The 13,239-nt window shown below is 40.2% G+C and overlaps 1 protein-coding gene across 2 annotated transcripts in view; it reads left to right on the top strand.

The window, feature by feature from the left end:
• The window catches only part of CRYBG1 (crystallin beta-gamma domain containing 1), a 130,743-nt gene that overhangs the window by 72,341 nt on the left and 45,163 nt on the right, over positions 1 to 13,239 (top strand). For both annotated transcript variants that reach the window (XM_067546540.1, XM_067546541.1), the window contains 4 exons: positions 7,350 to 8,721; positions 8,807 to 8,983; positions 11,632 to 11,679; positions 11,802 to 11,920. In XM_067546540.1, coding sequence (XP_067402641.1) covers positions 7,350 to 8,721; positions 8,807 to 8,983; positions 11,632 to 11,679; positions 11,802 to 11,920 — 1,716 coding nt within the window. The remainder of the gene's footprint in view (positions 1 to 7,349; positions 8,722 to 8,806; positions 8,984 to 11,631; positions 11,680 to 11,801; positions 11,921 to 13,239) is intronic.

Here is a 13,239-nt window from a genome sequence, read left to right on the forward strand (position 1 = left end):
TCAGGAGGTCATCTAGTCCAACCCCCTGCTCAAAGCAGGACTAACCTCAGCTAAATAATTCTAGCGAGGGTTTTGTCAAGCTGCAGCTTAAAAACCTCTAAAGATGGAGATTCCACCACATCCCTAGGTAACCCATTCCAGTGCTTCACCACCCTCCTAGTGAAAAACTTTTTCCTAATGTCCAACCTAGACCTCCCCCCTGCAACCTGAGACCGTTGCTCCTTGTTCTGTCATCTGCCACCACTGAGAACAGCCTAGCTCCATCCTCCCTGGAACCCCCTATCAAATCTCCCCTCATTCTTCTCTTCTGCAGACTAAACAAGCCTAGTTCCCTCAGCCTCTCCTCATAAGTTTTGTGCTCTAGCTCCTAATCATTTTTGTTGCCCTCCGCTGGACTCTCTCCAACTTCTCCACATCCTTTTTGTAGTAGGGGGCCCAAAACTGGACACAATACTCCAAATGCGGCCTCACCAATGCCGAATAGAGGGGAATAATCACTTCCCGCGATCTGCTGGCAGTGCTCCTACTAATGCAGCCCAATATGCTATTAGCCTTCTTGGCAACCAGGGCACACTGCTGACTCAGAAACAGCTTCTTATCTACTGTTACCCCCAGGTCCTTTTCTGCAGAACTGCTGCCTAGCTCGTCGGTCCCCAGTCTGTAACTGTGCATGGGATTCTTCCCTCTTAAGTGCAGGACTCTACACTTGTCCTTGTTGAACCTCATCAGATTTCTTTTGGCCCAATCCTCCAGTTTGTTTAGGTCCTTCTGTATCCTATCCCTACCTTCCAGAGTATCTACCTCTCCCCCTAGCTTAGTGTCATCTGCAAACTTACTGAGGGTGCAATCTACCCCATCCTCCAGATCATTAATGAAGATGTTGAACAAAACCGGCCCCAGGACCGACCCCTGGGGCACTCCGCTTGTGACCGGCTGCCAGCTAGGGCAAATATGATGCCAATCTAGGGGAATAAGGAGAACCTGGGGAATTACAGAACCATCATCTTAATTTCAATACCTGGAATAATAATGGAGCAAATAATTAAGCAGTCAATTTGCCAAAACCTAGAAGATAAGATTATAAGTAACAGTCAGCATCGATTTATCAAGAACAAATTGTGTCAAACCAACCTAATAGCTTTCTTTGACAGGGAAACAAAGGTTGTTACAAGGAGGAGGGAGAACATTTTTTCTCAACCTTTGAGGATAGGACAAGAGGCAATGGGCTTAAATTTCAGCAAGGGCAGTTTAGGTTGGACATTAGGAAAAACTTCCTAACTGTCAGGGTAATTAAGCACTGGAATAAATTGATTAGGGAGGTTGTGGAGTCACCACCATTGGAGATTTTTAAGAGCAAGTTGGAGAGTGAACTTGTCAGGGATGGTCTAGTTCAGGGGTGGCCAACCCACGGCTCGCAAGCTGCATGCGGCTCTTTGCGCAGACAAATGCAGCGCTAGGGAGAAGAGGGGGAGTGAAATTGCTCCAAGCTGCTGCCGAAATTGACAGAGCAGTGTGAACTGTCTGGTGGGTAGAGAGAGGAGGGGGAGTGAAATTGACAACAGGGTAACTGTGGCTCTTCCTTTCTCACTGGTTGGCCACCCCTAGTCTAGATAATGCTTGGTCCTGCCTTTAGTGCAGAGGACTAGACTAGAAGACCTCTCAAGGTCCTTTCCAGTCCTATTATTCTGTGATTGTTTTATAGCTGCTTGCATTTGTGCCCATTTGTTAAATTAGCCTGGACTGTGATCACACAATTTTGTTCTGCTTGTGTCAGCTTCTGATGTTCCAGCATTGGTGTAATTTGTGAAGCTTGTCATTTTTACCGTATATTGCCTCTGTGAGTCACCTTCCAAATACAACTAAATTTGGGGAGGTCTAACTGCTTGCTTCTGCAGGTTGGTGCAAGATAGGAGGCAGTATGAGGCAGTATGTCATCTTTAAAGCTCACCAGTATCTATCCTAGGGCTTGTCTACACATAAAACACTGCAGTGGGGTTGTTGTAGCACTTCAAAGAAGAGGCTGCTTATGGTGATGGGAGGGCTTCGCCTGTCAGCGTATGTAATCCACTTCCCTAAGAGGCGGTAGCTAAATTGACGGGAGAATTCTCCGATCTAACTAGTGCTGTCTACACTGGGAGTTAGGTCAGTATAACTACATTGCTCAAGGTTGTGAAAAATTCACACCCCTGAGAGACACAGTTTAACTGGCCTAACTCCCAGTGTAGACAGCACTAGTTAGATTGGAGAATTTCCTGGTGTAGAACAGACCTTATTTCTGCTCACACTTGGCTAACAGACAGTTTGCAGACTGTGAATTGCAGGCTCTGTTGTACTGCTTAGTGAATTATATGAATTAGCCAGAATTGAATGAGTGTAGGAGAGTGGTTTACATGATAAAGTGGATAATCTATTTTCAACTATTCCCCACATAGGAATATATTTCAAGCACACCAACAATGAAGAAAGTATTTTGTTTTTTTACTTTTGCTACGTATAACATTGTTTATCCCATTTTAGTACAACATATACTTTAACTGATGACTCATACTTTAAGGCAATGTTTCCCAAAGTGCAGAGCATTTTTCTTTGAGGGAATGGGTTCTCAAAGGATCAAATGTGTGGTGGGGTGCACAGACAGGCCTAATAATTATTTGGTGGAGTCTATCCGTTGCTGTGAAGAAAACTTTCAAAATGTAAAACATGAAACTGATGCAGAGGTGTCTGCCTGATTTTGCAGTGAGCTTGAAATTATACCTCTGAGGTGTTAACTGCCTTGTTCATTTCAATGGGTGCTAACTCAGATGTGCTCAATAATACTTCAAATGTCAACACTGTTAGTGCTCATCAAAGCATGCAAAAACGGAAAGGAAGGATCATATTATGAAAACTACACCAGACCTGCCCAAAGTGTAGGATGGTGAGAGTGAAGGACTGGCCTGGGGAAGGGAACATGGAAGATGTATAAATTGATTAGTTTTCTAACAATTGCAGGGGGCAAGGGCACAATTTTTCTGAAGAGGGACTCAGCTTTCAAAAGTGTAGGGGATACTCGCCTAAGGCCAGCAAAAAAACTGCCGTAAGGGTATGTCTACATTGCAGTTAGATACACGGGGCTGGCCCATGCCAGCTGACTTGGCTTGGGTTGCAGGGCTTTTTAATTGTAGTGCCCAAGCCTGGGCTCTAGGATCCTGTGAGATAAGAGGGTCCTAGAGTTTGGGCTGCAGCCTGAGCCCAGACGTCTACACTGCAATTAACAGCCCCACAGACAGAGCCAGCTGGCACAGGCCAGCCACAGGTTTTTAATTGCCGTGTAGACATGTCCTAAGTATCTTTAGAATCTTGCTTATGAAGCTGTTCTCTACCTTGTTTAGCCTAACCAAAAAAAGGCTGAGGGGAGATATGATTGTGCTTTATAAATACATCAGAGGGATAAATACGAGGGAGGAGGAGGAGTTATTTAAGTTAAGCACCAATATGGACACAATAACAAATGATATAAACTGGCCATCAACAATTTTAGGCTTGTAATTAGATAAAAGTTTCTAACCATCAGAGGAGTGAAGTTCTGAAACAGTCTTCCTAGGAGAGCAGTGGGGGCAAAAAAACCTAACCGACTTTAAGACTGATCTTGATAAGTTTATGGAGACGATGGTATGATGAGATTGGCTACATGCCATTGTAGATAATCTGTGACTGCTAGCAGCAAATACCTCCAACAGCCAGTGATGGGACACAAGATGGGGAAGCTCTGAATGACAACAGAGAATTCTTTCAGAGGTGTCTGACTGGTGGATCTTGCCCACATGATCAGGGTCTAACTGACCACTATATTTAGAGTTCAGAGGGAATTTCCCCCTGGGTCATATTGGCAGAGACTCTGTGGGGTTTTCACCTTTCTTCTGCAGGATGGGGCATGGGTCACTCAGTGGTTTAAACTGGTGGATTCTCTAACTTGAAGTCTTTAAATCAAGATTTGAGGATTCAGTAACTCAGCCAATTATCCCAATAATTATGGATCTATTACAGGAGTGTGTGGGTGAGGATCTGTGGCCTGCAATGTGTAGGAGGTCAGACTAGATGATCATAATGATCCCCGCTGACCTTAAAGTCTGAGTCTACACTGATGAAACTCATGTACCTTCTAGTTGTGATCATATTTGAACAAGTTTGTGTCATCAGTGTGCCTGAGCTGGCAGAGGGACTTCTTTCAGAAGAGATGGCATTTGCAGTGCTACGTAGGCTGTCCACATGAACTCATTTGTGCTTAGCACCCCTTGTCAATTCCTATTCAATTTAGTGAATAATATTATAGCCAGACACATGTCTGAGTGTATGCCAAAAGATCATGTACAGACCTAACCCGTCTTTTATTTTATTTATTTTTTTTAAGAGTCTGCTGGGAGCTGACCTGTGGTCTGCCACAGTTGCTAGACTTCATGTTGTCCATTTGCACACTCAGCTGTGTTCTCTCTCATCAGTGCATGCATGTAACTCCCTATAATGTTTAGGGAAAAGATCACATTCATTGAGGGGAGGATGGGTCAGTTAACACTTCAATATACCACTCTGACAAGTTTTTTGAAGATTTTATGCCCTAATTTTTTACTGTGTTCTGACTGCTTTACATTGTTCCCATAGTATAAAAGGGCCTGAAAACAGACTTATTTCCCCCTGCCCAGCCAGGAATTCCTTCTGCCCCACCCATCCTCCACTTTCATAGAATTATAGAAGATTAGGGGTGGAAGGGACCTCAAAGAAGGACCAACTTCAACTAAATAATCCTAGCCAGGGCTTTGTCAAGCCACACCTTAAAAGCCTCTAAGGATGGAGATTCCACCACCTCCCTAGATAATCTATTCCAGTGCTTAACCACTCTCCTAGTGAAAAAGACTTTCCTAATATCCAACTTAGACCTCCCCCCCTGCAACTTGAGACCATTGCTCCCAGTTCTATCCTCTATTACCACTGAGAACAGCCTAGCTCCATCCTCCCTGGAGCCGTCTTTCAGGTAGTTAAAGGCTGCTATCAAATCCCCCCTCAGTCTTCTCTTCTGCAGACTAAACAAGCCTAGTTCCCTCAGTCTCTCCTTAGAAGTCATGTGCTTCAGCCCCCTAATCATTTTTGTTGTCCTCCGCTGCACTCCAATTTGTCCACATCCTTTCTGTAGTGGAAGGCCCAAAACTGGACACGCTATTCCAAATGTGGTCTCACCAGTGCCAAATAGAGAGAATAATCACTTCCCTTGATCTGCCGGCAATGCTCCTACTCATGCAGCACGCTGTTGACTCATATTCAACTTCTTGTCCACTGTAACCCCCAGGTCCTTTTCCGGGGGTTTGCAGACCCGCTGCCTAGCCAGTCGATCCCCAGTCTGTAGTAGTGCATGGGATTCTTCCGTCCTAAGGGCAGGATTCTGCACTTGTCCTTGTTGAACCTCATCAGATTTTTTGGCCCAGTCCTCCAATTTGTCTAGGTCACTCTGTATCCTATCCTTGCCCTCCAGGTTATCTACCACTCCACCCAGCTTAGTGTCCTCTACAAACTTGTTGAGGGTGCAATCCATCCCATCCTACAGATCATTAATGAAGATATTGAACAAAACCAACCCTTGAGGCACTCCACTTGTTACCAGCTGCCAACATCGAGCTGTTAACTACCCGTTGAGCCCAATGATCTAGCCAGCTTTCTATCCATCATATAGTCCATTCATCCAACCCATGCTTCTTTAACTTGCTGATAAGAATACTGTGGGAGATTGTATCAAAAGCTTTGCTAATGTCAAGGTATATCATGTCCACTGCTTTCCCCACATCCACAGAGCCAGTTATCTCATCATAGAAGGCAGTCGGGTTGGTCAGACATGACTTGCCTTTAGTGAATCCATGTTGACTGTTCCTGATCACCTTCCTCTCTTCCCAGTGCCTCAGAGGGATTCCTTGAGGCACTTTGTCAAGAGGTCCCTTGCCAGCATAACAGCCCTATGCCATCCCCTTCAGAGTCCCTTGCGTAGAGTGCTTTGGATGGAGTGTGACCAGAACACTTTGCTCTGACTGTTCTGAGCTGCAGAATGGCTCGTAGACAGCCAAGTGAAGCCTCCAGGAGTTAGAGTAGCCCCAGGGAAGGTTCTAACATAATCAAGGGGCTTTGGACCAGTCAAGAATTTGGGAGTCAGAAAGGTGATGTAAAGCTGCTGCACCTCCTAAAAAGCACAACTCAGAATCTGGCCTTTAAAATTTGTCATGCTGTGTTAGAAACAGAGGTTAACAAAACTTTTAAGGCTCACAGCAAATTACCAAACAAAATTCATAATCAGAGAAAACATTTCTTACCATCCAATTTAATAGGTATGTTTGGGGGAAAGTAAATCAGAGAACGTGATATTGGGTATCAAGTAATCATTTGGTTGATTTAATATTTTTTTAAAAGGTTGGGTGAAATGAAACTCAGCACATTCCATGTTTAAAAAGAAAACAGTGAAATAAAATCTTGATAAGCCCACTTTGGTTAATACTAAAAATATATCTGGTTTATTTAAAAAAAAAAAAAAAAAAAAAAAATTCAATTAATTGTATCTACTGTTAAACTTTGGCTTCTGAGAGATGTAAATAGTTGAAATCTTCTTCTGTGTTTGGATATCTGGTTCTCTGTTGCATTTATCTGCCAAATATTGTTAGGAACTTTGTGTGTGTGTGTGTGTGTGTGTGTGTGTGTTTAAGTTTGGTAAGCCAGTCAAATAATGTCAATTGACTGGCTGTGAGTTGACCATGGTCAAATATCATCAGATATTCCTGCAAGAATGCCCTGATGTAAGTTGCGGCCTACCTTTTTCATTGCATCATAGTGACATTCTTTCATTTTTAGAACTTCATTTCATTGTGTTTCTCATTTTTCTGAGTTAAAAAAATTAACTGTTAAATAACTTGATTTTTGTAATTAGGCATAAGTACCTATCTAAGGCTAAGAATATTAAAGACCATAAAGCCTACTCTCTTTTTGTTACTGTTGTTAATATTCTAATAAATCAGTGCTTATATTTGACCATTTTTTATGTTAATTGAACATGTTTGACTACTATAGACTAATCAGTCAATCAGTTATTTTTGGACCAGTCAAATGCCCAACCCTGTGTTTGACATTGTGAAATACATTGTTCCTGACTTTGAGTTACTGCTGGTAACACAGTAATTCCTTTCTTTTTATGAAGTCCTTTTGTAATATTGAAACTTAAACTGAATATTGATACTGGAAAAAGATATTGTTTGAAATTGTTTTATTTCTTATTTTTAAATTGATACAATGGTTCTACTTAAGCATATGTTGCAAAATAATTTTCACTGTGTTTCTTGCAGTCCTGCCAAACCTAAGAATGTAGAACTGAATTTCAAAGCTCCAAAAAGTCTTGAAGACCTAGAAAGTGAGCAAGATTCTCTGGAAAAACCAGCTAATAAAATTAACAGCATTGCCAACAAAATTTCCTTGTTTGAAAATAAACGTGCTAACCAGCACCAGCGACCCACTGATGTCCATACTTTGAAAAATAACGCTGTGTCAAATACATTTGTTGGTAGAGCAAAGCTGAAATTTGGAAAACAACCCCAGGAATATGAACAAACTGATAAAATAATTAATAAGCAAAACAGTCACCAGAAATCACCTGAAACTGTGTCATGGGTGAAAGATGGCTTAGCGGAAATAAAACCCGAAGACGGCTCTCAAACAGGAACTTCAGTTAATGGGGAGTTTGAAAAGGCAGCAAAACTTAATAAAGGAAAAGTTGCAGGGTCTCTGTTCAACCAAATGAGCAAAGCAGATGTTAGTGCTTGCTCTTTAAGACGAGCAGATGTAGAACCTACCACTATTAATAAAGACAGTGTGTTACCTATAACGTCTTTACAACAGTTCAACAAAAATGAAATCTTACAAGATAATGCTAACAGACCAATTGATGCAAGCTCGAAATTCCACCAAAGTGAAGAAAAAATACTGTTATCAAACATAGAGATCTCATCACCTTGTAAAGATGATAAATATCCCCTAAAATCTGATGTAGTTTCCAAAAAATCAGAAATAGAGCAGAATGTGGTTTCTCAAATACAAAATGAAGGCAAAAAGACTGAAACAGGAGGGCCAGTCTCTACAGACATACAGTGTAACAAAGGCAGTTTAGAAAACATACAAACATTAGAGCAAAATAGCATCCATGTGGAGCAAAGCCCAAGTAACACTGGTAATATTTCTGCTGGTAATGATGAGGCTGTTTCTGATTCCCCTTCCGACATGAAAAAGTTTACTGAAACTATCAAAAATCTAGACAGCTCAGTTTGCGTACCCCAGAAGAAGAAAAGGCCAAAGCTTCCGAAGTCCCCTGCACCCCATTTTGCAATGCCACCGATTCATGAAGACAATCTAGAGAAAGTATTTGATCCCAGTGTATTTACATTAGGTTTGGGAATAAAGAGAGGAAAAACACAAGATCTAGCACCAGCCCAACAACTTAAAATGCATAATAGGGATAGTACGGATGGTGAAATTAAGAGGTCCCGTCTGGAGAAAAGTGCTGTCTTTTCAAGCTTGCTGTCATCTGTAGCTAAAGGAAAGGTGTTTACTCCCTCTGTAACCTCAGTAAACACCATCACAACAACTTTTGCAACTGACTCCTCAGGAACTCCTCCTTTACGACTTGATGCAGCCGGACTATTTGACATACCTCAAAACTTTGAGGTAATAAAACCAAATAATTCAGAATAAACCTTATGAAATCGTGCCTGGCTGCTAAACAAACTTTCATTTTGATTTTGCAATTCAGTCTCTTTCAGATTCAAAAGTTGCAAGTTACATGGACAAATATTTTCAAGCAGATGATGCGAAAGAGGAACTAAATTCACAAATGCCAAGCTATGGAAGCACTGACAAAAATTTCTCAAGCTGGTTAAAGTCCAGCCAATATGAACCAAATGTCCCTTCTAGTTTACTAAATGGGGAGGTGAGTATGTTCCAGTTGTTCTAACTCATTTGAAAAGTTATTCAGCTTTCATGTTATGTTCAGTACACACAATTTAATTTGTTTTTCCTTCCAAGTAGTGAAGTACATAAATTGTGAGCTTAGAAGACTGGTTAAATGTGGAACTGATCTTGTGTCTGTGTGCAACCCTTATTGAGGCTTCTACAATGTGTCCTTATCTTAGGATTCTTAAAAATAATCAAACGCTAGACATTCTGTTCTGAATCCTCACTTTCCCGTTATTTAATAAAGCTTCTACTGACTTACTGCTGTAAATCAATAGAATACTTGTTTTTCTTGCCCAATTCTGTAGCCTATTGAGGACATACACTTTCTTTTGATGCTCACTGCTCCCTTCCCCAAACAAGACATAGGGTCATTTCACTGCTGCAGAGACAACAGGACAGGCTTCTTTAACGTTTCCTTTTGGAAGAGCAGTAGTCATAATTTTTAAGGAGACTTTAAGAATGGCCTGATAGTGAGGGTGAAAGATGCTGGATCGATAGCCTTGGACAATGAAGTCCTTTTGTCTGTTCACAGAACCGGTGTTCCTGGGAAGTATCCATACAGAATATTAACTTGATTTTTAAAGTTAATTTTAAGGGCAGACCTGCTTGATGCCTCAGTAATGTTCTCTTGCACAGGGTAAACTCACATGACTGCTTTCTCAGCTATGAATAAACATACAGCTATTTCTATTGCTACAGACCTCTAACTTTCAAAAATCTTTCCACCAATACCAAAAAGGCAAAGTACATTAAGTAGGTGGTGGGAAAGAAGGAGAGTAGCAGAGCTGTGGGCTCCCAAATTTAATAGTCTCCTCAAAATGATGTATAAAATTGAGAGAGTACAGAAAACCAGAAAGTATTTGTGACAACTGAATGGTTTTTCTGCTGTCTTTGGTGTATCAACCACAGTGCTTAATCTTTTTTTTAATAGTAGGTTGTGACACCTGGAATGCTGTTTCATTAGATGTTTCTCTCTCTCTCCTCCCTCTCCTCCTGCCCCCCCCCCCCCCCAGGAAGCCACTGTCCTGCACTATTAAGATTGGAGTTGAGACTTCTGTCAAATGTTTCAAGACTAGGGTGACTAGATAGCAAGTGTGAAAAATTTGGATGGGGGGAGGGTCTGGTAATAGGTGCCTATATAAGAGTGAAGCAATAGTTGGATTTACATTGCTAGGAGAAGGGGCTCTTGCTCTGACCTTTTCTACTGTGATGATTTAAAAAATAGATTGTGAAGCTCAATGATATGTCAATGGTTATGTACCGATCCCTGTTTATTCTGCTGCCGTGAATTAAATGGAATGTTTTTGACAAGCATAGGGTCGTCATCCTGCAAAAAGATCCGCATACACACATGAAATTTACTCCCATGGATTTCATAGGACTCCATGGATTCCCCTTTGCAGGACAGTGACCTTTTTACTTTATCTTCCCTAGGAGAGGAAGAGAAAATTGTTTTATTTGTCTAAATTGGACCTATTATATGTGTTCTGTTGACTAAGCTTGATACTAAAGTTAATACACAGTGGAAGGAACAAAAACAAACTGTGACCTTAAAAAAACTGGGCAAGTGCTGACTAGAATTTAATCAGAAGCTAGAAAACCAGTCCTGCAGTAGTACTCTCAACTCGTTATGATGCCTATAAAAAATGAGCAAGTTGTTAGGCAGTTGGCGTTCTGAGAACAATGCCTGTCATGTTCACTAGCATTGTCTCATTGTTTCCTTGTACTCCCCATCTGTCTGTATCCATTTGTGGTCTGTTGTCTTTTACTTAAATTGTAAGTTCTTTGGAGCAGGGACTGTCTTTTTTTTTTTTTCCTGAGTTTTGTCCACTGCCTAAGATGATGGGGTCTTGGTCCATGGGTACTAGTGCAGTATAAATAAATAATATTTTCTTTTTTTTTTTAGAAACACAAAATATAACTGCAGCTTTATTTGAATATTCTTTATCATTTAGTTCAACATTGGTTTAAAATTTTTGCTTTTAAAATTGTAAGCTTTTTGACTCCAAAGTGTAGGTCGACTGTTCTGTCTGGCATATTTTTATTTAGTTTATTGGTGTTATCTCACAGATTCTTGTAATTTTATAAATACACAATTATAACTAAAAAATATGTCCATAAGAAAGTTGATTGTGCTGATTATTTTAAATGTATATTTTTATATGCCATCATGTCCAATCTTTCCAATATTTTGTATGTTTCAAAAATAGTTTTTTTGTACTTTTTCCATAGTATCTCTGTACAAAAAACATTTACACTTTATTGATCTAACATTTTAATTGTAGAACATATACTTCTGTAATTCCAGTACAACCCAAATTTTCTAAGTGGTCTGTGGGAAAACATTTGGAAAACCTGGAAAGCTAACCAGCAGGATTTTCAAGGGTATCTGGTCCACAGGCAACCTTTAATGAGTATGTGTGTATAATTGGTGTACATGTGACAGTGATCTTCAGTACGAGAAATTTGAAACAAAACAAAATTGATGTACTCAAAACAAAATTAAAATAAATTTAAATAATACCAAATGAGAACACAATTACTTTATTTTTGTAATCGAACAATTACTCTGTATTAAATATCTATTCATGTTGTTATTTCCCTCCTCCCCCCGTCTATTAGACATTTTCAGGAAACAGCCAAGATAAAATCAATCCCAGACCTGGCAAGGTAAGGTTAATATTTTCTATTTCTTGTTACATGGCTATATAGCTTTTCTAACAGACTACTGTTTCCTGTTGGATTAAAAACACAGTGAAATATAATGCTCATGTAATTTTTTTTTAATACAGATGGTGATATATAGTGAATCAAATTCCCACAAGAATGGTGTAGAAGTTTTTAATGATGTTTTGGATTGCAGCTCTTGGGTGCTGTCATCAGTGATTTTAGTTAAAGTCATCCGAGGATGGTAAGATGGGAATTTTTTCTCCATGTGATTTTTGCCCCATCTCCATGAGGCTAGGAACAAAGGAAACAACCAATTTGTAACTCAGTTACTGTACCAGCTTGGTCAATTCAACCATACTTTGATTGTCCATTTATGTTTAGGGCAAACCAAGTCAAGAAACAGTGTTTTAAGCTAGTATGTGGCTTCTAAACTCAGTTTGACCCTGTGCCCATTGTCCAGCCAAAGTTGGCTTAAAATGGGCTAGCCTTAACTGGTTTTATACCATGTTTGCAACTGTTTTAGCAAACATGATTGCTGATGCAGAATAGACAGGGTCTTTCCATCTCCCTGCAGGCAGTCCTCTGCATCCACTAGAGCCCTGTTGAAACCAATGATATGTAGCATGGAATTAACTATAGGCATTTGGGGTTCCAGGAGAGAGCAAGGGTCTGCCTGTCCAGAGTGAATTGCAGTGCTGAGGATTTGGGATTTTTTAGCACAGTAAAGCATGATTATGGTGACCTCATTCCAACTAAAAAACTGTGTACATTTCTCTTAAATCTTTGTTTCCTCAAGCGGGCATACTGTAAGTGAGAGGTTAAAACTCGGTCTGTTTAAAGTTTCCCAGACTGGACTTGGCATGCTGACTAACAGCCAAGATGCAATGTTTTATTTTATTAACCAATTTCTGCTTTAATAGATTTAGCTGTTTTTGATGTCACGTGTAATTCACAAGTTAGATTTTTTTGCCAACTTCCACACCCACTAATCAGTGTTTAAAAGCAATCTAATTTGCATATATTTTAGTTTATACATTGGACTAATTACCAAATATAAAAACCTTTTGGCAGTTTAACCCTGCTATTAAATTCATGCAGTCCTCCTTTTTCCATTTTAATATCATTTTCTACATACCATATGCAAATGCAGTTATCTCACTGTTCACAAAAAACCCTACACAGCAGTGACATAACGTAGCCATGATATGGAGTCCTGGAAACCCAACAGAAAGCACTTTGAATTTCCTCTACAAAATAGTTTTATCTCAACCAAATCGTTTTGCCAGTAAATGGTCACTCTGTCTACATCACCACACACGATAACAGAAGACACTCAGCCTTCGTCCTCATGCCTCACAATATGCCTTATGGTAAGTGTGGCATTATTAGAAAGAAGCTTCAGACCCCCATCAGATATTGCTGCTTCATTATATTTTACTACCAAATTGATTTTGTGGGGAGTTTGGACAGTAAAATGCATCTTTTGACATAGTTAGAGGTTCACACAAGTTCTGGTGTTAGATGTGAAAGCATGGTGTTAAAGCACAGTATTCTTACTAT

This window comes from Emydura macquarii, unplaced genomic scaffold (genome assembly GCF_026122565.2).
Source record: "Emydura macquarii macquarii isolate MOO-44397 ecotype Brisbane River unplaced genomic scaffold, CSIRO-AGI_Emac_v2 contig_1146, whole genome shotgun sequence".
Lineage (NCBI taxonomy): Eukaryota > Metazoa > Chordata > Testudines > Chelidae > Emydura > Emydura macquarii.